At 46.4% G+C, this 24,819-nt stretch overlaps 1 protein-coding gene across 1 annotated transcript in view; it reads left to right on the top strand.

The window, feature by feature from the left end:
- Nucleotides 1-24,819, top strand: part of LOC135385611 (disintegrin and metalloproteinase domain-containing protein 10-like) — a 53,783-nt gene that overhangs the window by 5,962 nt on the left and 23,002 nt on the right. The window contains exons 4-7 of the mRNA XM_064615038.1: nt 810-1,069; nt 12,499-12,837; nt 18,949-19,141; nt 24,439-24,623. Of these exons, the coding sequence (XP_064471108.1) occupies nt 810-1,069; nt 12,499-12,837; nt 18,949-19,141; nt 24,439-24,623 (977 nt within the window). The remainder of the gene's footprint in view (nt 1-809; nt 1,070-12,498; nt 12,838-18,948; nt 19,142-24,438; nt 24,624-24,819) is intronic.

Raw genomic sequence — 24,819 nt, 5'->3', positions numbered from 1 at the left:
CACATTCATTTCTTGCACACGTCATCATCGGGTCGGAGCGTGTAAGTAACGCCCACTTGCCGACAGTCCCGTTTTGCCTAATGAGATTGCACGGCAGTCCCATTTCGCCTAACGGCTGTTACCCCTCCCGCCTCTTTAATCCGATAATCCGGGTTAGGCAAAATGGGAATAGGCGAAATGGGATGTAACCATTAAATTCCCTTGAGAGAGATGACGTCGGCCCAGGACGCACAATCTCCACGGGACAGCATGAAAACAAATATCTATCGTCACAGAAGTTAGCAACGGCAGTGTAACAAGAACTCAAAATTGAACTTTCATTTCGCAGTCAGCTAGGGACATTTTGTCCGGGGACATTTTCGGGGACATTCCGTACGGGGACATTTTATCCTACACCCGCAGCTGTGCAGCTCAGGTGCAGCTGTAGTCGTCGACAGTTTGAGATGTCTGCGTGTGCGCGCCATGCACTATGAAAGCTGTGCGCAGGATCGGCGGCGAAAGAAGGCTGAGTCTGCGGGACGGCTCTCCCAAGCTGAACAGGAGCAAGCCCGAAAGGCTCGTTTGCCTGCGTATGCTGTCTTGCGTTAGCGTTGTGATTAGGGTGGTGTAAAGGGTTGTGTAGCGTTTGTGAAGGGGAGTTCCAAAAGGATTTTCAAGTTTTAATGCTAACGCATTTCCGTCGGGTCTACCAATGGATGGTTTTTATTTTTTTTTTCTTCGTCAGGACACTCCTGCCCTGTTGTCCAGACATGTACAGCTCAAAACGATTCCTAACATATGGTGACAATGACAAAATTTGCTTCGCGCAGGGCAGCCAGATAGTCTTGCGTACGGAGCTCTCCACACCGGAGTGTTTGAGGGTAAAATCCAGACGGCGAATGACACCTTCTACTTTGAATCTGCCCGGAAGTTCTTCGATCGTCCAACCTCTTTCCATTCTGTTATGTACTCCGAAAAAGACGTCAGCTTCCCGCAAAATAAAAAGACTGGAAGCTTTTGCGGCCTCCATGGTGCCACCGAACAATGGATGGACAGAATCCTTGAGCAGTCAAGTCCATACAACCGTAAGGTGAGGTCGAATTTGCTGTCACCAATCTAGCGCAGGGGTGCCGAAGTGGCGGCCCGCCTGGGGTTGGCATGCGGCCTGCGTGCCCCCGAGAAAAAAATAAAATTAAAAATAGTCGGCCCAAACATCATGAACGGTCGTGACGTTATCATTAGGCTGTGTACTCGTCCAGTTTTCTATCACTAATTAGCGCAAGCGCTAATTAGTGATAGAAAACTGTTGAACATACAACTGACCTGTAACAGCCAGTAATTCCCTAAGAGGGTTGGCCCTAACCGGTTGGCACATGACAACAGCGAAGATGACAAAAGTAACACAAGGACAGCCAGGGAACGTCGAACTTTCAACCTTCAATCATAATCAACCTTTAACCGTATGATTGAAGGTTGAAAGTTCGGCGTCCCCTGGCTGTCCCTAATGTTGCTTTCATCGTATTCGCTGATGAGTCTCTAAACCTGTCCCTGCGTGTGATTTTTTTTTCTGCGGGGGTTACTGCTGGGTCCCGGGAAACATCAAATTTATGCGTTATGTTTTCAATTCTAAGAGGAATAGCAGGGATCAACATCAGAGCAGAGAGATCAATATCAATATCAATATCAATAGCAGAGGGATCCCAGACGAATCCAGGATGAAGACGGAATGGCGACAGACGATGAACCACTGCCCCACTGCAGTGATTCATCCCTCACTGCTATTCCTCTCTTACAATGTCCTACCAACAAGCCCAAGCCCTATTCTCCATGTTTTCAATCACGCGCATTGCTGTAGCTCTGTAATAGCAAAATAATTCATAAATGCGCACAAGCATAGAAGCTATGTAGGACTCACGTGGCGCCAGTTTCTCCTTTTTTTTTCTTCTCACACACACTCATTCAATCACGCATGTGCGCTATATCGGCAAAGGCGGAGTACGAGTGTTTATCGGGGGAGGGGGGGTGGGTGGCATATGCTTATTGAAAAGTGAAAGGGAGGGCAGGCCAGTCAAGCGTAGGCCGACTTGCTATTCTTTAAAAAAGAGAGAAAAAAATCACAAACACAAAAGAGAGCCTTAGAGGCTGGTCGAGAGGCTGAAGGCATGAAGACAGTGAAAGCGAATAAAGACACTAATGTGTATCAGTGCTGCTTTTACGAAATGCTGTGAGAGTAATATAAGGCTCAGCGCTAAGTAAACTGTCCAGTTCATAACTCAGTTTCCTCGTTTCTTGAAAATCAGAAACCACACAAAGGCCGACAAAAATTCAGAGTGTGAAAAAATTTTGTGTTCAGTAACTCCAAACAACAAAGAAAAGCGTGCTGTGACCACGGCTATAAAGGGCCAAAACGACTAACAGCATCTAAGATTGTCATAATTTGTGTTATCCAAGCCATTACTTCCACCAAGAGAAGACTGATACTTTTTTTTACATAAATGTCAGCTGTCGGACGACGCTGTTATATGCATCGTCGGACGATGCTTACTATAATTCACTGTTTTACACAGAGGGTAAAGATTAGGATAAATTATGAAACTGTCAGGGTGGGCTCATGGTAAAATAGAACGGGGTGAGCAAATGTCAGGTCTCAGCTCTGGACTGGTGAGCAAACGTCCGGTGAGCAATTGTCCGCTTTCTATCGCGCACACCTTCATTTGCAAATGTAAAGGGTCTTTGCTTCGGGCGACGTAGGGTTGTTGTCGGACGAGCGCATTCATTTCTTACAGACGTCACCATCGGGGTGGGACGTGTAAGTAACGCCCACTTGCAGACAGTCCCGTTTCGCCTAATTAGATTGCACGGCAGTCCCATTCCGTCTAATGCCTGTCACCCCTCCGACCTCTTTAATCCGATAATCCGGATTGGGCGAAATGAGAATAGGCGAAGTGAGATGTAACCCTTGCAAAATGTCTCAGCAAACCATACATGGCAGATTTATAATATGTATTGGTACCTTCAATGCCAAAAGAAACGGACCGAATCAGACGCAGGCTTGGTGATCTCCCGAGTGAATTCGAGCAAAGATTTTTCGCGTGCAGGTGACTCGAAACGGACCTTTTCAGCTAGCCGTTTTCCGCAGTTGTTCCTGATGATTAACAAATGGGACTGATTGATTCGTAGTGCGACGCACCGATAAGAACATGTTCGTTGAAGTTGGCGCGGCTTCGTTTTATTCTTACGTTGGACTGAAGTACCTGAAGATACGTATATTGTCGCGGACAAACCTGTCAGTGTTCGATATAACATACGAGGGTGGTTCCATAAGCTTCCGGCCCGAGGTAGAAAATGCGCGCGAATTTGAAAATGCGATGAAAGATGGATGTCACAGAAAAGGTTAGCCAGCTGTAGGACTCTAACCCACATTTTCTGGATTACCGGTCCAGGGCTCTCCCAATTGAGCTAAGCTGACACACCTCCCCAGCGACTTCCAAGGGTGCGTCATCTGAAGGGACAAATCAACCACTCTCTCTCACTCATCCCCCTTTCACTCTTACATTTTTCTCACTCATACACACAATCATACGACGGGATGGACGCAAGCGGCAACTGTTGAACATGAGAGAACTGATGTTCTGAGGCTGCAACAACTGGGCTGAGCAGTTTCGACTGGGGCGAGAGTCCATTGAAGATTATCCACCCGATGGTCGTCCAGTGGAAGTGGTGACACAAGAAAATTTGTCTCTTGTCGAGAAGGAAGTGCTGAGCGACAGGCGTCTGAAGGTGAAGGAAATCTCAGAAAGGCCGGGGCTTTCCAAAACAACCGTTTTTCGCATCATCGGCGAGGGCCTTCACATGAAAAAGATCACTGCGGGATGGGTGCCACGATTTCTCTCGTCAGTTCAAAAGCAACAGCGCGTCGTCTGTGCCAAAGAGTTTTTGGAGTTCTGTCATGAGAACGAAGAAGAAATATTGCAGTCAATTGTCACAGGGGATGAGACTATGGTGTTCTACTATGATCCCCTTTCGAAAAAGGAGTCGATGGAATGGCGCAAACCAGGAGAAGCACCCAAAAAAAAAAGCCAAGGTCACACAATCCACAAAGATCACACAATCCACAATCCTCACCGACTTCAAAGAGAGGAAAACCACAGTGAATGTGACTTATTATGCTTCACTCCTGCACCGACTGCGAGACGCCATCAAGGAAAAGAGGCGCGGCAGGTTGAGTCGAGGTGTCCGGTTGCTTCAGGACAATGCCCCTGTCCACAGGTTGTGCCTCATATGCACCAAATGCTCATAACCTCCAAACGCTCAAAACCTCCGAACGCTCATATGCACCGAAAAAAATTTGGTGGTTTTGAGCGTTTGGTGGAAATGAGCAGGAGGGGAGAACCTGCTCATAAGCACCAAACGTCCAGAACATCCGAATGCTCATATGCACCGAAAGGCGGGAGACCACAAAGGCCGGGTCTTCCTCTCCCGCATTTGGAACAAGGTCATAGGGTGAGAAAGGTGGAATGAATGGCGATTACCAAGGCCGCTTAATCTGTCAGTTTGAAGTTTATGTAACAGCTTGGTCCAGCTTGTATGTAGCCAGAACGAATAGCGCCTTCTCGTTTATGGATTTCAATTTGAGCTTTATTTTCATAGACATGGAGGCAGCCTAGGACAAAAGACTTGATTCTAGCCCGAAAGGCACTCGACTTCCAGGGCTGTAGCAACAAAGAGCGTGGTCCCCTCCGAACATATGTCCGGGTTCACTTACAGTGCAGAAGCTGGAATACGATATTTATATAGGGTTAGGCCTGCAGTGAACATTTGCGCAAAACCCTTCTTTCGAGCCTTGTTCTTCGCAAGTTGGTTAATCAATGCGTCATAGTCCAGAGATATGATAATCATGTTTTCGGTTGACTACGAACTCAGAAAGCCTGACATCTCTTATGGTTAACTGAGCGCAGGATATTCTTGATCGGTCAGTTTCATTGTGCTGAGACTTCTTTCAGCGTCAGCGACAGTAGCTGGTGTGGTCAGAAAATAGAATGCTGACGCAAATGCAAGGATTCAGATATATCTCCTGGAGGCTTTCTTGTATGTGTACGTTAAAAATTGTTTGGCGTCCTCTCTTTTTCTCAATGACACAAAAGGATATTCCATTATAAGTTCGCTGGCATCGATGTCTACCATTTTTACTTCAAAATTTTTGCTGCGATTCTCCAGTTCAAGTTCCCATTGACACTGCCCCAAGTTGTTAGCGTTTTACAGAAATCCAAACAACTTTTACCACTCCACGAGTTGGTCGACAAAACAGAAGATATGGCCTGATCAGTGAGAATAAGAAAGAACTAAGATATGAATTTTCGTTCTGCAGAAAGACGGCTCTTCCTTTTTATTTACTTATTTATTTATTTATTTATTTATTTTTCACTTTTTGGAGAAGGTAGGAGACATTGCAGAACTGCTTCATGATCTTGTCGCGTTGTCTGTACTCCGCAAAATAAAGAGAGGAACAGAAAGAACAGACGCAATTTGTACAATACAAGCGGTGCAGCAAATGGAACCGCTTTTATGTTCCTCATTAAATGGCGTGCAGCATTTATTGTTCATTAAGATTAATGTTAATTTAAAAAAGCATGTCTTCCAATTTCGAACAAATGAGGAGTGCGAATGATAGCACTCGATTGGCTATGATTCGGTTTATCAGATGTCCACAACGACGCTCCTGTATTTTTGGGCGCACGGAACCGCGCGGGACCATCATTTCTTCCGCCACGCAACCAGGGACCAATTTTTTCCGGGACTATTTTTTTCCGAAACTCGATCCAACATGCTCTACACATTCTCGCTCCTATATAGTTATTCTACCTTCCGTCTGGAAGATGGAAGGCTTGGTTCTTTGGATGATTGGTTTTCAACTCATTTCTGTTTGCCCACCGTTTTAGGCATTCAAGAACAACATTACTTCCTCTTATAAGTAGAACTCGGAAATTTACGTGCCAAAACCATGAAAATGGACAGATATTTAGACAAAAAAAAATACCTAAACAGGCAAGAACATGCAAAAACAGACACGTTGTAGCACATGCCAAAACTACTTCTAATGTACGCTTCACGACGCAGACTTTATACTGTGGAACTGTAGCGAATGCTATAGAACCATTCGATGACGCCAGTGCCTGACTGCGACGCTGTGCAGCGTCAATCCTCCTTTCTGCACCGCTAGTTCAAGCTCACTGGGTGTTATCGTTGAACCTCTAACATATATTCAGTTTAATGTTATTTCTTCAGTTTATTTTTACTACTAGTTTTCTCTTGTGTTTACTCGTTTATGTAGCTTTAGGCGCTATGGAGTAGACGGCGTTCCATGTTGATATCCGTTCATCGGCCACATTTTCTCTTACACGTTTTGTTAACCACACTCTACCTCAGGTAGGCGAATTTAATTCACTGTGGTGACGATGAAAGGTCTCGCCGTTGTTGGCCTCACAGAGGTGGGCAACGTCACGACTGACGGCCTGGGGGAATGTGCATCCTGCCTGGTCGACTTCTATAGGAACTGTGCCGACATATGATTTGGTCGAAAGACATTTCATCGAAGATCGAAACGGCAGCGGTCGTTTGCTCGATTTTTTATTGGTTCACTTGGAGTGTTGAGCGCCGGAGTTCTAAATGCCGTTATCCTAAGAAACATTTAACTGCGTGTAACCCGTTTGCTCGTAAACACATTCCTCATGCTAACCCACTTTGTCAAATAATAATTGATTTCAAGTATTAAACATTCTTGGCAAATAAATAAAAAATAAATTAATGACATTTTTCGATTATTTATTCCTGTTGAATGTGGATAAATTTTAACAATGTATTATTGTTTCTGACAATCAACTGACCATTGTATAGGAGAAAGAACAGTTTTAGTTTATTTACTTTTCGCCTATGTACAGGTGAATCTAAATTTAGTTCTTGCAACAGACATGTAACCGAAGAAGTCCTTCGAAACCTAGACAAGATAAGCAGGGCAGCAGATCTTTGTACTTTCTTTATTTTTTCGGATAGCGTGCATGTGTAGTGACCCAGATTGCAGATGCATACACTAAACGAGGTTGAACTAAGGTTTTATATGCTGTTAATTTAATATCTTTCGTTGTGCCATGGCGAAATTTCCTTCTTAGCATCCACAGACTTCGAGTGGCTTTCGCGCACATATGGCTATCCCGTTTCAGACCGTTCCCTTTAAATATGTCACCAGCAATGAGAAGGGTGCTCAGAAGAAACACAGACTATCGGCTGCTCCCAACCTGGGGCAACTTTCTTCAACATGTGTCCGACTGGTTCGTAAATTACAAACGTCTGCAAGTAACCAGCGGTCTCCCTGCAAAAAAAGAAAAAGAAATAATAATAATAAAAATGAAAAAAAGCAGAGTACCCTGATTGCCAGCTCCGTATGCTCGAGTCAAGTTACAGAAAAAGAGGTGCGGATAACACAGTGCATGCAGTTTTGAACTCCCTTCGAACAAACGTCTTTCGAACAAACGGCGTCGATCAACCGGCTTTCGATCAAACGGTTTTCGACCAAGCGGCGTTCGATCAAACGCCTTCGATCAAACGTTAATTTACCAAACGGCATTCGACCAAATGGGCGGACACTACGGCGTTCAAACACCCATTGACTCACGATAGATAAAAATAAACTTCCATAAAAATTCTTTCTGACCACATACAAGCAGGACCAAGCTGTTACATAAACTTCAAACTGACACATTAAGCGGCCTTGGTAGTCGCCATTCATTCCACCTTTCTTACCCTATGACCTTGTTCCAAATGCGGGAGAGGAAGACCCGGCCTTTGTGGTCGCCCGCCTTTCGGTGCATATGAGCATTCGGATGTTCTGGACGTTTGGTGCTTATGAGCAGCTTCTCCCCTCCTACTCATTTCCACCAAACGCTCAAAACCACCAACTTTTTTTTGGCGCATATGAGCGTTTGGAGGTTTTGAGCGTTTGGAGGTTATGAGCATTTGGTGCTTATGAGCTACTACCCTGTCCACACGGCTTCTGTTGCCAAGGCTGCACTGAAGGTGTGCGGCTTCGAAGAAATCGACCACCCACCCTACAGTCCAGACTTGGCACCGAGTGACTACTTCCTGTTCTCAAACTTGAAGAGGGATCTCAGAGGACTGAGATTTCAAAACGATAGTGAGGTGCAAGAGGCAGTTTTCCAGCATTTTGCGGACAAAACTTCAGACTATTTTTTCAATGGTATAAGAATGCTGGTTGAAAGGTGTCAAAAGTGCATCGAAGTTACGGGTGACTGTCGAAAAGTGATACACTTGTTTCGTCTCTATGACTATTAAAAGCTGGTCGGGCCGGAAACTTATGGAACCACCCTCGTACGTCTAATAATAATCATTAGCGGCTTTACGTCGCGAGACAACTCTGCCAACATATGTTTGCGAGCAGACATTTTCTGTGATTACGCTCACAACCAACAAACGAACACCTCAGCAGAAACCCTAAGATTGGAATTGCGCATTCACTCTCATAGATGTTGACGCAAATTCGCGAAGGAACAGCTTTTTTTATTATTTACTTTGTTTATTGCGCATCTTCGGAGACTTTTTTCCTTCACCCCCATGTGAGGGTGAAAGGGCACACTATCGACTCTGGCGTCCTGGAAAAAGATTAAAAGGAAACAGAAAATGCAACCCAAGATAAGGGCAGTTCCGATAGAGCCACCCGATACATTTGTTTTTGTTTTGTTTCCGCAAGTTAAAGCTCATCTTCGACGCATGAGGCGGCACAGTGCTCCTTCACCCTCTCACATTGAGGGTGAAGGAAAGACGCGTGTCCGAAGATGCGCAACGAACAAAATACAGAAAAAAATGGTGTTCCTTCACGAATTTTTTGCGGGCGATCTATCGAACGAATTTTTGTTCTGAAAGCGGCTCTGGTAACAGGTGACCGAAGGGACCAGATGTTCTCATTGGAACAACTTCGTAGCTTTTATAACTAAAATGTTAATTATTGAAAGTTAGCTAATGCCCTCCTAAGGAATGCCCTTCAGCATGTGCTGTATTGCAATTGGTTTCACCTCGGGAAAAGTGATACATATAACGAAAGGAAAGAGCTGAGTCCCTACCTCGTCTCAGGTTTTTAAGTCATGGATTGATACATATACATATGTATATACATATATATACATATATATATAAAAAGACTGTGGCATTGATGAGTGCTCAGTCACCATCCCAGGTGTATATCGCTCGCCGAGTGACCCCTGGTTTGCCAATCCCGAACGATGCGCAGCTACCCAGGGCCGACGAGCCGCAAACACGGCGAAACACGTGTCCTCTGGTGCTGTCGCATCGTTCCATGAGTATCCATATATATATATATATATATATATATGTGACATATGAAAGAAGACGCACTGAGCGGGCGCGCGCATGGACACTAATTGGAAGCAACTCCATCGGGAACGGACGTTCTCTGTTCGTCGTCACACTGGTCGACAGGATAGTTACCTATTATGCCTCCAAAAGCTCAGCCACCTCTGCCGCATTTGGCTATCATCAAGTATACTGGAGCACATGAAGACGTTCCAGTCGGGAAATGGCTGCGACTTTTCGAAACTAAGGCTGATGCCTTGGACTGGACGGACAACGACAAGCTGAAGTCCCTCTGCGATTATCTGGAAGGGGAAGCTTTCCGCTGGTACCTCAGTGAGATATTCGAAGTTTGTGAAACATGGGAGGAAGTCAAGCAGTCTATGACTATCCGTTTCGGCGTTGCGGTCTTGGACCCGTTCCGGTCATTTATCCACTGCAGACAGAGGCGGGAGGAATCTGTCAGGGAATATTACGAGGAAAAGAGACGATTCGGGGAGTCAGCCGGGTTAAAAGCCCCTCACATGATCGCCGGCCTCACTGACGGTTTGCTCCCCGAACTCGAGCGTCGTCTCGTTGGGACGGAGCCTAAGTCACCGCTGGAATGGTTGGATAACGTCCAGAAACTTGAACGTGCTTCAACAAGGACGTCGCCTCCGACGTTCAGTGGATCACGGGACGGTAATCGCGGTAATGGTCGCCCACAAGCCCACCCCATCGCTGGCGATGCGCTTCCTAACCGAGCGGCGACTTCGCGACACGTTCTTCCCAGGACCGAGTGCCGACACTGTGCCAACATCGGTCTCAATGGGCAGCTCCATTGGCAAAATGTGTGCCCATACCGACCCAATGTTTCCACCATTACTGAGGACCAGGGAAACGAGGAAGGCGACCCAAGGTCATTTACTTCGACGCATTCGTAAATGACCATCAAGTACGCGCGTTCCTTGATACGGGGGCAACGATCACCTGCATCAACGAACACGTCTACAAGGAACTCCAACTCCAATTGATTAAGAATTCACGTATCTCCATTCATCAAGTAACAACACCGTCGCAAACCTTGGGTCGCGTCATTATTCACCTCCGAATTGGCAATGTCATACGGGAAGTGGAGGTACATGTGCTCCGTGGCATGAAAACTGAACTACTTCTCGGTTTGGACAACGCCTCACATTTCGGACTATCATTGGATTTGCCTACGCTCACACTTTCGCAAGGGGAGACCATGTTCTCTATGAGACGCCTTGGCAGGCCAACAGAGGGAAACTTGCGCCAGTCATGGAGGGTCCATACACAATCATACGCAAAGTTTCACCGGTGAACTACGAAATCGACCGTCCTGTGCAGCCTCTCGGAAGAGCTACGGACATTGTGAACATTTGTAAACTGCGCCGCTACCATCCACCCATGTGTGCTAACCTTGGAGGGGGGGGAGTGTGACATATGAAAGAAGACGCACTGAGCGGGCGCGCGCATGGACACTAATTGGAAGCAACTCCATCGGGAACGGACGTTCTCTGTTCGTCGTCACATATATATATATATACATACGATGCATTTGATCGATAAATATACTATAAAGAAATATGTTCGCATTTAGCTTGGGCACCCTGTATATGACGCACAGTGAAAAAATAAACTGCAAAAACGAAGTCGGCATGAAAGCAGAATTTATATTCATTAGGGCAGCGTTCAACTTCAGTAATATATCAGCTGCTTCTCAGAATTTTCGTCCGTTAATTTTCCGCGCTTTCTTGTGGGATCGACCTTCCGCAGCCACACTGAGCACTCTTTCCATTAGTGCTCTGGTAGGAAGTGCAGTGTTGTGCCGTAGGAGCAACTTCCGTATTATTCGATGGGCTGCAAGGATGGACAAAGGGACGGTCGCGAAATAAGAAAGGTATCGAGCGACTTCATCGCTTCCACTATCCTCCGCGCTGGGTATGGGTAGGACAACTGTTTTCATTTTGTAGAGGGCAGTTGATTTTGTCTTCCCGAACAATGTGGATTCTTTAGTCTCAAAGTAATCGATTACTTGGTAATTGATTACTGAACATTGTAACTGAATTGCTCAAAAACTACATGGAAACAGAAAAGTAACCGATTACGTTACAAACTACTGGAAAGGGAATTTATTACTAGCAACGCAATTACCCGTTACTCCTTACGTACAAGTCTGCCGTTACGTGATATTTGCGGTATAATAGCATCTCCGTTTCAGTAAGTACCTTTCTATGCCTTTAGTACGCTATTTTTCCTCCCAGTGACGTAACCTCTTCCTTGCGCTTTTTCCATGCCTATTTGGAACACTTCTATCTCTAGCTTTACATATGCTTTGTTATATAGTTTTCATTACAAGTCCGGCGATGGCACATAAAGCAGCAGGCAAGCTGTAAATATTGGCTGCTCGATTTGAAAGTTTAGTCCGAAACAAACCCACACTGCAAATTTTTTGTGCTACAGAAAACTTTATTTTTAATCACGACTGACATTATGATGCCCGGTGGAAACAATCGCCCATTCATCGAGAAATAGTGTTACATCCCCGACCCTCTATCGTTCTTACAAGCCTAATATCTGACACGAGTCCTATTTGGAATACACACATTATTTGGAATAGACAGCATATTTGGAATACACATCTGCTAACTCATGGGCTAAGTAGCCGACTTCTTGAACTTTCTGTGAAAAGTTTGTTCAAACTATAACCTCATATACATTCCTCGAAATGCAAGAACACTGGTACATCGCGGAAATGAGTAACTCAACTGTTAGTCACATGCGCATGAGTGTCACATGCGCAAAAATGCACGACGTCCAGCGAACCCGCGTGGCGATGGTCCACAGATGTCGTTGTACGCTCCCGTTGTTTTTACCATTGTTATTTGCATGTTTACGTTCCCCGCCAGGAATGACGGGAACCGCGGAGTTCGTGTCGGGTCTTTGACACACGGTTGCCCGTAGTATTAGATCTGATATTTCTTGAAAAAACAACAACAACGAGGTGAATTTGAACGAAGTTTGTGGCGTTTGCACGCTGACCACTGAGGCTGTCAAATGAGCCAGCAGTATAAAATTCTGTGCCTGCTGCTTTGCAGTATACCTTTCTAACCTTGGATGGTTTATATGTGCTTTCAGGAGCTTATTGGTCGTAGCAGTCATTCGCCCTGGTACAGACGACATTTGCTCTCTCATGATACCGAAAACCTGGAGAGCACGAAAAGTGACACAAACAGCCAGGACAGAAACGCTACCCGACGATCAGCGGAGGCTTCTAGACGTGCGTGCAACCTGGAGATCAACGTGGACCACACGCTGTACGAAAAAATATCGCAAAGGGGAATGATGGATAGTCAGCAAACCAGGGAACAAATTTCCAGCTTGATTGCCACGCATCTCCACAAAGTCAACCAGATCTACCCCCGAACGAACTTTGATGGAGTCGAAGACATTATGTTTACCATACACCGCGTAAAGGTCAGTGTGACAACTGAAAGGAGTCTCGCAACGGGGAAAGGACGGGGGAAGAACGTGTGTAGTACCCTCAACACAGCCGCAAGTGCAATGTATCACGTTGCACGTTTACTGCAATTTCACGAAAATATGTTTGTTGAAATGACGTGATTTACGTGATTACTTTCACGGAAGTCCGCTACAGTCAGCGTTCAAATACTGCACTTCCGCTTTCCTCGATTGGTAGCCTAGGCTGTAGACTCCTATATACCAGATACAGGGTGGTCCACCAAACATTTTAGAAATTCATAGTAAAAAACGTTGGCCCCGGAGAGACATGCGATCAAGAGATTTTTTTCTGCCAATAACTTTTGCCACATATTGGTACATTTTTATTTCATTTCAATTGACGGAAAGTTAATTTCTTGAATTTCCCAAGGCAACCTACCGTTTTCTTTGCGGTAATGGGCTCCCCGTGGTCATTTTACTCAGTATAGCACATAATCCCACTCGTAATGCAATGGCAATTGCCGAAATAAATTCGCCGAAAATCCGTAGAAATGAGCCCTTGGCTCCGCCTCCCTTTTGACGGCTCGGAGTCGTAGTTCGAGCGCAAACCTGCGAAGAAAGGAGGTTACAATGACACTCCACACGAGAGGGGAAGTGGGACAAGCCGTCGGGTGACCTCATTTTGATACGACAGCTCTGAGCCCCGCACTCACCGCTCGTGTTTGTTCCGTGGGTAAGGAGAGTAACGTAGTAACTATTAACTTACGTTTATAGCCCGACGTAGTCCGACGTAGATAGTCCGACAAATTTCAAAAATATAGGCAGCTAACTCTTGAACGTGAACCATTAGCACATCAAGAAAAAAAAACTACGTCTCCCAATTTCAACAAAACGGGAGAGCCAATTATGACACTCCGTCGGCTGTCGTCGGCGGATCGTCGGCGGAATACACCATCATGTGTTTCATCAGCTATTCGTAACTACACACCTGTATATTTGGCCGCGCAGGCACCTGCCGGACCATTTTTTCTGCCCAGACAATAAGGGACCATTTTTTCCGGGACCATTTTTTCCGAGACCCTTTTTTTCCGCAATCCCTCACAAGCACATATCCGGGAAAATGCTCTATGACATGAAAGTTGTAAGGTGCCCGCAAATACTAGTGCAGCCTGCCTCCTCATTCTTTCTTCAAATGAACCAGGGACCTCAGTCTATTGTCATTTCGCAGTACGGACATTAGTGGGGAAGAGATACCGAAGGCCGGCACAATTTGACTGAGTTCTGGTTGCCACTGGATGTAATAGACAGTTTCCACATTGGCACACCCCATATTGACTGAAAATGCAGAAAATTTTACGTACCCATGTTGTACCAAATGCCCAAGCAGCGCGGCAAGATTGGACGTTGAAGCGTGTGAAACGCCCAATTTAATACGTCGTAACATCCAACAACTTCCCGCAGATGATACACATTGTTCGAAACAGTCAACGTACGCGGCAATCCCACTGTAATATGCAATGCAACTCTACAACTCAACTTTCCATTTGCTGCAAACAGCCGCCATCTTGCTTCGCGAGGCCAATACGAATTGGTCGAACAGACTGAGAGCGTGGTCGTTTGAGCGAAATCGCGCGCCCTACAACTAATGCGCATGCGCGACACTCGGATCGGACGTTTCATTCGGGCTATAAGGTCCCTGGTTTAATTGCGACAGGTCAAGTAAAAAAAGAGAAGTGTTTTATAGGGAGGATGATAGGTTTGATAGGAAGGATGTTTCATAGGATGTCCTGTAATGTAGGTGCTTTCAAGTTACTGCAAGTAGTGTGAGTTGCAGAGGTGTATCGTATGTCCGTTACTGCCACGAAAGTGTTTCGCTCCTTTGTACTCTAGGAGCGGGTTGGAAATTTTTGGTTGATACACATGGGCCATCCCAATGAAGGCTTCTCAGGGATGTTTTGCACTGGCAGTTCAGTGGGACTGCCTGCGTCCTTTAGCAAGACGGGCGTAGGCCCTGTTCTTCGTTTTTAGGGCGATGCAGTGTTTTTGTAATGCTATGCAATGTGGATCAATAAGATCTGCAGAAATGAAAAAGCAAAAAGAAGAAAGAAGTAGTATCAGTGGTGGATATTACAGCAAATAATGCTTTACGGACTCCCCGTTGACATTATCACGGAAATGGGCTATATGGGCAAAATGGACTTGCCAATATGGGCAGCCCATATTGGTCGAATAAGCCTGGTTGCACTCCTCATAATGGTCCCATATTGGCAGCCCATATTGGACAAATATTGGTAATCCTTGCAGCGCATATGGGTCCAATGTTGGACCAATAGTGTCGTGCTGCTTGGGAAAGGGGCCTGGCGGCCCCCACTGCTGTAATTCTTGTGAAGTTTGAAACGTTTTCTTGTTATCACCATTACTTTGGCACCAGCAATACGAGGGTACTAGTCCATATTAAAGGGGTCTGGTGCCACTTTTTGCGAATTTTGTGGCCTCCACTGCTGCAATCCCGGTGAAGTTTAAAGGAGTACAGAAGGCCATCCCAAAAAAATCAGATTAACACGTATGGTGAAAGTCACACGTTATGTGGTGCGTGTCATTTTACCGAGTAGCGCGAAAGGTTTTGATGTGTGCAATTTGTTTCCCAGAAAAAAACTCACATAAACATGACTCCGCGCGTTCACCCTTCACTCCCCACTCCCGGTATAACGAGGATGATAAGGTATGCTGCCACGCCACCGATGACGTTATAAGGAGAACGCGTTCTGGTTCGCCGGTCAGTGGGGTCAGCGCCTTGTCCCTTTGTCGCCGTAAACCAGTTTTGCCAGTTCTCTCGGAGAATTGGGGATAGAAGGAGCGGCCGAATCATTAGAGCCAAGAGAAATGCATTTTCAGAACCCCGAACAGCCGAGTAGCAGAAGACAGCGGAGTAGCAGACATTTCTCTAGACCAATCAGCGAGCGTTCTTCTTATAGCGTCAGCTCGAGGTTCCAGGCAGATCACAGGCTGGTACTGCTCTTCACCACCGTTGCGCACGGTCGGTTTTTGCGGCGTACTTTAAATGCAATTTCTGTGATAATTATGACTCTACTTAACAGTTTTATAGGAAGAAAACGGTGTTAAAACTGACTTCTGTGCTACTTTAAAACTTTTTTTTGTTATTATGACATTTGCACCAACGATATGAGAGCATAGATTCGGTCCGATATGAGAGCATAGATTCATATTAAAAGGGCCCGGTGTGACTATTCTCTAGAGAACTGGCCTAGGATTTTCCCTCTCCCTCGCGCGCCCCGCCCACCCGGAGCGCGCCAATGGGAGGACGCGTGGGCGGAGTCGACTTTCATTGCCATCAGGGGGCAGAGGTTCGAGCGTAGACGAAGACGTGCTTTTCGCGATGCTACGTCCACTGGGTCGTTCCATTCACCATGGCCCTGAGGTGGCCCGTGTTCCAGAGATGGCGCTGCTCGATCTGTGAACCTAGGGACGCGCGTTCCTTGGGACCACGAAAATGGTCGGCGATAAGTACTGTGTCTGAGCGATGCTCGCGTTTGCCTGTTTGTTTGTTTTTGCTTTTAATGAACGTTTTATGATGGCTTGTTTTTGCTTTTAGTAAACGCTTCATGATCGGCGTCTCTGAGCGATGCCCGCGTTTGTTTGTTTTTGCTTTTAATGAACGCTTCATGATCGGCGTCTCTGAGCGATGCCCGCGTTTGTTTGTTTGTTTTTGCTTTCAATGAACGTTTTATGATGGCTTGTTTTTGCTTTTAATAAACGCTTCATGATCGGCGTCCTTGGGCGATGCCCGCGTTTGTTTGCTTTATTAAACATATGGAACACGCGTTGTTAGAATGATCTTGATAAGACGTCTGCGTTCATTAAAAGCAAAAACAAACAAACAAACGCGGCCATCGCTTAGGGACGCCGATCATGAAACGTTTATTAAAAGCAAAAACAAGCCATCATAAAACGTTCATTAAAAGCAAAAACAAACAAACGCGGGCATCGCTCAGAGACGCCGATCATGAAGCGTTTATTAAAAGCAAAAACAAACAGACAAACGCGAGCATCGCTCAAACACAGTACTTATCGCCGACCATTTTCGTGGTCCCAAGGAACGCACGTCCCTAGGTTCACAGATCGAGCAGCGCCATCTCTGGAACACGGGCCACCTCAGGGCCATGGTGAATGGAACGACCCAGTGGACGTAGCATCGCGAAAAGCACGTCTCCGTCTACGTTCGAACCTCTGTCCCCTGATGGCAATGAAAGTCGACTCCGCCCACGCGTCCTCCCATTGGCGCGCTCCGGGTGGGCGGGGCGCGCGAGGGAGAGTTTAAAAGTGTTATGACTACTAATGTATAGGACATAGACATGAATTAGGGATCAACGACGTGACATACACAGCTATACATGCTGTCCACCCTAACTGCAGAACTGATCGTTGACACATATCGCGTGTGACCTTACATAAGCCACTTACAAAGTAAAGGGTCAGCCACCCTCATGGTGGTCAGAGTGAACAACGACAACTTTAAAGTTAAAAACATACCAAAGTTTTTTTTTTTTGTATGTTTGAAATATATATACTGACATCGCATTTAAGAATCGCCAATGTGTCGAAAATGGGTCGATCTTCTCTGTTTGCACTTACTCTTGCCCGTGCTCTTTGTTCCACAGACATTTCACTCTACGGCGACATGGTGGCACGGTGGCGGTCAGTGACAACTTGATAACGCGCCTATAAAGACCCCGGGCCCAGAATCGCATCGTTCCAATCCAACTTTATTAAAAAAACGTCAACCCCCATGCCAGGGAGCTAAAATGAGACAATCCAACTACCATGAAGCGTCGAAAGAATGAAACGTCGTGTCGTGAAGTAAAGACTACCGAAGGTAGCGGCTGTTATGAAACGTCGTGAAGCGTCGTTCGCTGCTTAACGTGTATTCGCGTCTACTGACTGGTAATAATTAATTTCAATGACGTAAAGGCTTAGGCTAAGGTAGCTGGTTGATTGACTGTTATAATCCTGCCGAGATTCTGCAAACAACCCGGTAGCTTAGTTAACCACCGCGACACGAGCTATGTGCTGCAGCAGTCAACCCAAACCGGTAATTCATTGTTATGCTCCTCTCGTAACCACTACTAATCATGTGTTTTATATCGCGCAAAATCTTTCAAAATCTCGAACGACTGTTGACGCCTTCCTGTCCACTTCAAGCACCATACCACACAAACGGAAGTGTGATTTAACCTGCTTGTTGTGCTTTATTCCCACCCGTCAACAATTGAACCGGTTCGGGAACCGAACCGTTTAAAAAAAACGGTTCGAACCATTATAGTTGCCTTCCGGAGCTGAACCGGAACTGAACCCTTATCGTCGAACCTAAACCCGAACCGAACCGAGAAACGTTTCCGTTCGACTCTCTGGCCCGTGGGTAAGGTCCCCACTGACCGGTTGAGGGTTCCGTGTGTTAGCTGGAGGTGTTTGCCAGGATTCCAAGAAGTCTTTTTCTCAGTGGTCAATGACACTGGCATTTCCAAAGTTGATGCTCGTCGGTGTCGCAATGCTCGGCTAGGTGCATGCATCGTTCTACATCGGATTTACGCACGTCACTCTTGGGTTGTTGAAGTCTCACTTGAAAGTTCTTTGCTTCGCCGATATAAGCAGCGTCGCACATTGAGTAAGGAAGTTCCTACACGTCCCCTTGGGTTTTTTCTTTTTGGGAAGGTGGTCATTCGGGCGGGGAATGTGGTGGCCGATGGTAGAAACGGGCTTGTGGGCGACAAGAATTCCCTTTATGTACAGGGAGTGGCATGGCCCCTGTTTGCGCCTCTCGCATCCAAAACAGGCGCTTTTATCAAATGTGCTGCAGGCGATCTTGAGCTTATCACGAAGCAATCGCAAAGTAAGCCGATTAAACTGCGAATTTTAGTATCCAGAATTTGCAAAATTGCGTGGCTATGCAATATGTGCACTATACCCAATTAGCGAAAAACGCTCGCGATATTAAATGAACAGTATGGTCTGTTCACTCATGGATAGATTCGTCTTGCTACATCCAACTGCGAAGACATGCAGCCCTGTTTGCGAGACTATTTCATGTCAAATGTACTCTATTTTTAGATCAATGACTCTTCGAACTGCATTGGGATGGCTGCAAGCACAAACCCGTTCTGCTCAAATGCCATTGATGCCGGGCGCATGTTACATCTGCTGTCGCTGATAAACCACGATGATTTTTGCTTATCGTACGAATGGTCTTACCGTGAATATTCTGACGGTGTGCTCGGCTTGGCCTGGATAGCGAGACCACAATGTAAGTAAAAACTCCGATTTCATCACAAAAGCAAGAAACCAAGAAGTAGACTAGCTCGCCTAAAGTGCCTAAGCTTGCTAGACGGAAGTGCTTGTGTAGAGTGAGCTGGTAATGGCGACACTGTTTGCCGTAGCACAGTATACAGGGTGTTTTAGCTAAAGTGATTAAAAAATTCTAACTGACGACGTACTTGCCGGAGGATTGTGGGACCTTCGGCAATTACCTTCTGGGAACTTTTGACCCCATTTAGGAGGGCTTTGTACAATTTTCAATTGGGGAAATTTATTTTTGTCAATTGAACTTTGCAAATTATCAAGCGAACCTCTCTTCTTACAGAAATACGAAGTCCTCCACGGATAACCGAAGACCCAACAAAAACTATGCACAGTATTGTAACAGAAATAGTCGAAAACATTAGTAAAAATTACGCTTTAGCCCCGCATGCTTGATTTTCGCAAAGAAGCGCGAGCCAAATGTGCGTCTAGAGGGGAAAGTGTCCCCGCCTTGTGCCTTCTTTATGATACGACGTTTTTCTTTTTTTTCTGTGTGATAAGACGGTTGTCATAAGCATCAAGGTCAAACCGGGGGAAAGAAAGGTAAAACAAGAAGGGGAACACTTCCTCCTTTCCCTATATTAGAGCCTTGCACGGGTCCTGCCCCCGACCCGGCCCGACAAAATACGCCAGCACCGCGGGCTGGGCCGGGTCTGGGCCGTTAAAATACGCCACCACCGCGGGCCGTGCCGAGCCCGAGCCGACAAATATGTTTCCGAGAGTCAGGCCCGGCTGGGCCACGCAGCTAATTCCACACAATGGCGATGCATTAATTCATATCATCATGCGCTTGCGTCATTCCTGTGCATATTTTGCAAAGACAGGCAATGGATACTGCATTATGCATATGATTCGACCCTCTAGAACATTCTCAAAGCCACTTTACATTGCTCCTCACTCCTCACGTATTTCACAATCACTTTGGCAAAGCTTGGTGAGAGGTAGGGACTGAGAGAAGGAGTTTGTCTCCTCCGCAAAATCTTGACGCCCATGCCCGCGTGCGTTCTGGATTTAATTTGGTCTCGTGCGGTTACGGTGTTAAATCGCCATCACTTGTATGTTTGTCTTCTCTCCTTATAAATTTACTTATAAATTTGTTTGATAATCGCCAGAAACGCGTACGTCGTGGCTGGAAATACTAGGCCGGGATCTACTCGCCGGGCCGGGCCGGGCCGCATAAAAATATGAAGGTCCGGGCCCGGGTCGGGCCGGGCCATTTTGGATGCGCCCGTGCCGGGTCGGGCCCGGAAAAGTCGGCCCGTGCAGGGCTTTATCACCCGTGTGCTCTTTGCGACAGTCCAGCAGGCTGGCTAAAAGAAAAATTTTACTGATTTTTTCGACTATTTTTTGTTGCAATACTGTGCATAGTCTTTGTTGGGTCTGCGGTTATCCGTGGAGGACTTCATATTTCTGTAAAAAAAGTGAGGTTCGCTTGGCAATTTGCAAATTTCAATTGACAAAAATAAATTTCCCCAATTGAATTTTGTCTAAAAGCCTTCCTAAATGGCGGTAAAAGTTTCCAGAAGGTCATTGCCGAAGGTCCCACAATCCTCCGGCAAGTACGTCGCCAGTTAGAATTTTTTATGACTTCGTCGTTGCAAGACACCTATGATCATGATCGACGCCACAGTGGTTCGTCTGTGGATTAATTTCGCGCACCTGAGGGTTTTTAACGTGCACTGAAATCTCAGCGAACGGCACACCGTATGCCCTTTGTGAAAGACTGCGTACCTAACTGCAACTTGTACTTGTAAGGTGCTAGTGTCTTCGGCCGGGATCCAGTGGCGTTTCTAGAGCTACCTGCGCCCATGGCAACATGGTTAACATGATGTCCTTGGGGATGCGTTTTCGTGTGGTCCGCACTAGGTTTCACACTACAACCTCTCTAATGGCGGGTGCTTTAGATCATTTATGAATGTGCCAGGTTGAGTGCCCGACCTGGCACATTCACACCCGACCATATAATGGCGCCCCTGTTCACCTGGCGCCCATGGCACCTGTCCACACCTGCCACACCCTAGATACGCCACTGCCGGGATCGTACCCGCGGCCTTGAGATCAGTGGGCGGACATGCCATCAATTGATCCACCGAGGCCGGTATAGCACCCTTATGACCAGTTCCTACTTGATAACGTCCGATGCGATGTCGCTCGCAGGCGGCGGAAGTAGACGCGCATATCCGGCATTCTGAAAGTAGAGACGCATGGTCCAAAAGACAGCGGGAGCTCGCGAGACCGACGTTCTCTTGGCCAATGAGGTGACATGTTCAAACCACGCCTCCTTGTTTTTCGTCCGCTGGTTTTCGCCGCTGCAGCTGTATTTTATGCAGCACCTTGATTTCCTGACGTTTGCACCATTCAGGTAATTAATAGCTGAACGTGGCGAGCTGCAGAAGCACCGAAATGAGGGGAAACGCGCGCTCACTACATGTAGGATCCGCAGAACACACCTGTGGGTGTTCGCCTGAAGCTAGACCTGTGCGCCGACGCGCCGCGCCGATGCCGCCATTTCTCTGCGCGCTGATGCCGCCGCTGGCGCCAACCCGGCGCGCCGACATGCGCGCCGATATCCCGCGCGCGTTCCGTGTTCCGATCGGTTCCGCTGCGGAGCGGGACCAAGTGGTTTCGCGCACTTCTGTCGGTCTTGGCCTCACGAGTATTGAACTGTCATGGCATCAGAGACTGGATCTCCGTTCCTGAAGCGCGTGTCGTTGTTCTCCGTTGATAAGAACTCAAGTGCATTTAAAACGAGCGCGGTGTGGCGTTACTTTGGCACCTTAAGTTTTGCAAGACGGTGACAGAAAGCGGAAGATTGGCTCTGATTTCTTCTGCGATGAGTGCCTGACAAACGCAAAGGAGAAGGATGGAGATAGGGCCTTCGATAAGTGCGTATGTTGGTACATGAAAATCTTCTCACCGTTGCTGAACGAATGCAAAAAAAAAAAAAAAAGGAGACGTGTAGAAAACGCTCGAGCTTTGTGGCTCTTATACTGTCATTATTATTATTTATTTTCATTCATTCGTGATAGTATTAGGTTGAACCCCATGGGCACCGCGAAGGGGTACAATGGGGGCCGTTGCCCCTCCTCCTCCCGCTGGCCGGGTTGATTTTTGTGCATGACAACATGCCCTCTGTAAAAATTCCCTCTGAGGGTACAGCGCGTGTGCAACCATGTTACTGTGCACAGACAACGTGCTTTCACGGCTTGTTCTAGGCAAAATGTGGTCGAAGTAGATCTATTGTTTGAGAAATTTGTTACGGTTAGACTTTTTTTCCTCAAATAAAAAGTGGAACCTTTTTAGGATGTGATTTCGACTGTAGTCTAAACAATATACACCTCGCAGGCCACCAGCGCTTGCGTATGGTTGTGGGTAAACGGCTTACGCGTTTTCGCCCTCGCGCCGCTGACGCCGCCGGTGGCAAAACCGGCTCTACGCCGCCGCCGTTCAAAGTGGCATCGGCACACAGGTCTACCTGAAGCGAATGCTGGTGAATGATTGACATCTGTCGAGACCAGAGGAGGGCGCCGGTGTTTCGTAGAGTAGTAGCGAACGAGAACAGCTATAAACTCTAAACACGGGCGGATCTAGGGGGGTCCGGATGTGCTTAACACCCTCAATTGCTGTCGTTGCTGTAGTTTCAAATGACCTTGGTAGTGTAACAGCATGCCGCCCGAAGCACCCCCCCCCCCCCCGGAAAAATCCTGGATCCGCCTCTGGCTAAAAATGTTCATAATTGAAATGCACCGTTGGTTAAAACAATAGATGGATCTTAGGGTGGCTTTCTCACTTACATTCGCCCTTCCACGGAGAACAGCGTCGGGTATCCGGTCGCACGATCAACATTATCGGACAAGGTGTTCGCAGAGGAAAGCGATGCGATGCGTGCACCAAGAAGATATTGTGGGCAAAGGACGGCATCCGAACGAATGTTTTTATCTTCACTTGGTTTGTTCTGGTGTGTTTGTTCGATGAAAAGTTTCAGAGCATCAGAGTATATCTTGAAAGTCAATGGGGGGGAAGCGGAATGGAAATGTTGCGGAAGCCAGGACTGCTGCAATACTATCGTATTTCGTAAACGTCTGGCAGAGTACAGTGACTTTCTCTTTTCTTTTTCTTTTTTTTTTTTTTTTTGCTGTCTGCTATGTGAATCTATCAATCATTCCATCAATATCCCATTCAAGAATGAGCAGCAATACAGTGACAAAAGTTGTTAAAGTCCAAGTATCTAAGTGAAACTACTACCTCATCGTCTTCTCTATCACAATCACGATTTCCCGGAATTAATCCTGACACACTGAACGTACTTAAGCGTAAACGTGTAAGCGTTATGGGCGTGTGTGTGTTTTTCGCCGCTTTTACATAATTTTTGCAAAAGAGCTATGAGCAGCATAAATGTCGTTTTTGCAGTTCTACGACCAGGCAGACATCCTCTCGAAAAAGTGTTCAAGTACAAGATGACTAATTAGCTAAAATTCGTTAATTAACATTTTGATTATGGGATTTCGTGCAAAACCGAGATAGCAGATTGAGAGACCATCCTAGTTGCAAGCCATTTCACATGTAAATCCTGAAACACGCATGGGGTGCGTTAAAAACTTAAAATGTCCGTCCCCGAGTTTTGCTATTCGAAAGAACCGAAACTGCGGCGCCCAGGAACGAAAGGAGTACAGCGTTCATTTCACGTGACAGGGCTGCGTGATTTGTGCGATGGAGATGATTGGAGTAGGTGCTGCTCAGCTTGCCAGGTTGACCGCTTTCTAGCCCAGATAAGCTTCCTTCGACGAGGGTGATGTGCTCCTCAGACGCGCGTCCTCGGTTTCGGCTTTGCATACCGAAATACCATTGCATACCATACCCTTGCAAACCATTTGCATACCGAATTTCAGCGAAGGATATTTCACGGCACGCTCTTTTCTTGATTTGTAGAAGATAGAATGGATTTCAACGAGGATTGTCGAGGATTGTGGCTTTTGGTCGAAATTACTGAACGAATTAATGAATGAATTTCAGGTAATTAGTCATTTTGTAGTTACGTACTCTCTTCAAGGGGATGTCCGCGCCGGGCCTTAGAACTCACCTGCAGAAACGACATCTACGCTGCTGTCATACTTTTTAAAAAAATTCTGTAAAAGCAAAGAAAAAAGCACCATGTATTTCAAAATATGTGGTGAACCAGTTAAAAGCGACATTTTTTTCCCCAGCACCTTGTTATAGCCCCTTCCCCAATTCTTTTTCGTTCAGTTGGTAGTGGTGGCATTTGCGAGAAACAGAAGACATCTTTCGACTCAGGAGGGGGTACCCTGGTGGAATCTAGGATGAGTTTGAACACTGGAGTCGTAACATTTCTCAATTTCAACTCACATGTGCCGCTAAGGGTCAGCGAGATAACGTTTGCCCATGAAATAGGGCACAACTTTGGGTCACCGGTAAGTGATAGTTATCTTTTTTGTTATCATTGTTTTCGTTAGCATTTGCTCCAGTTCCGATAGCGGTTTGTGACATGGGATTCTGATTTTAGAAAACTTGGGGGGGGGGGGGGCTTATTAAGAAATGTCCAACCGAAGCAAAACAAGTGGAAGCGCGCACAGTTGAAAAAAAAAAAAAAAGAACTGCTCAAAAAGC

Source organism: Ornithodoros turicata, chromosome 2 (genome assembly GCF_037126465.1).
Source record: "Ornithodoros turicata isolate Travis chromosome 2, ASM3712646v1, whole genome shotgun sequence".
Lineage (NCBI taxonomy): Eukaryota > Metazoa > Arthropoda > Arachnida > Ixodida > Argasidae > Ornithodoros > Ornithodoros turicata.
The sequence above is the reverse complement of the archived record's forward strand: the minus strand, read 5'-3'. Positions and strand labels throughout refer to the sequence as shown.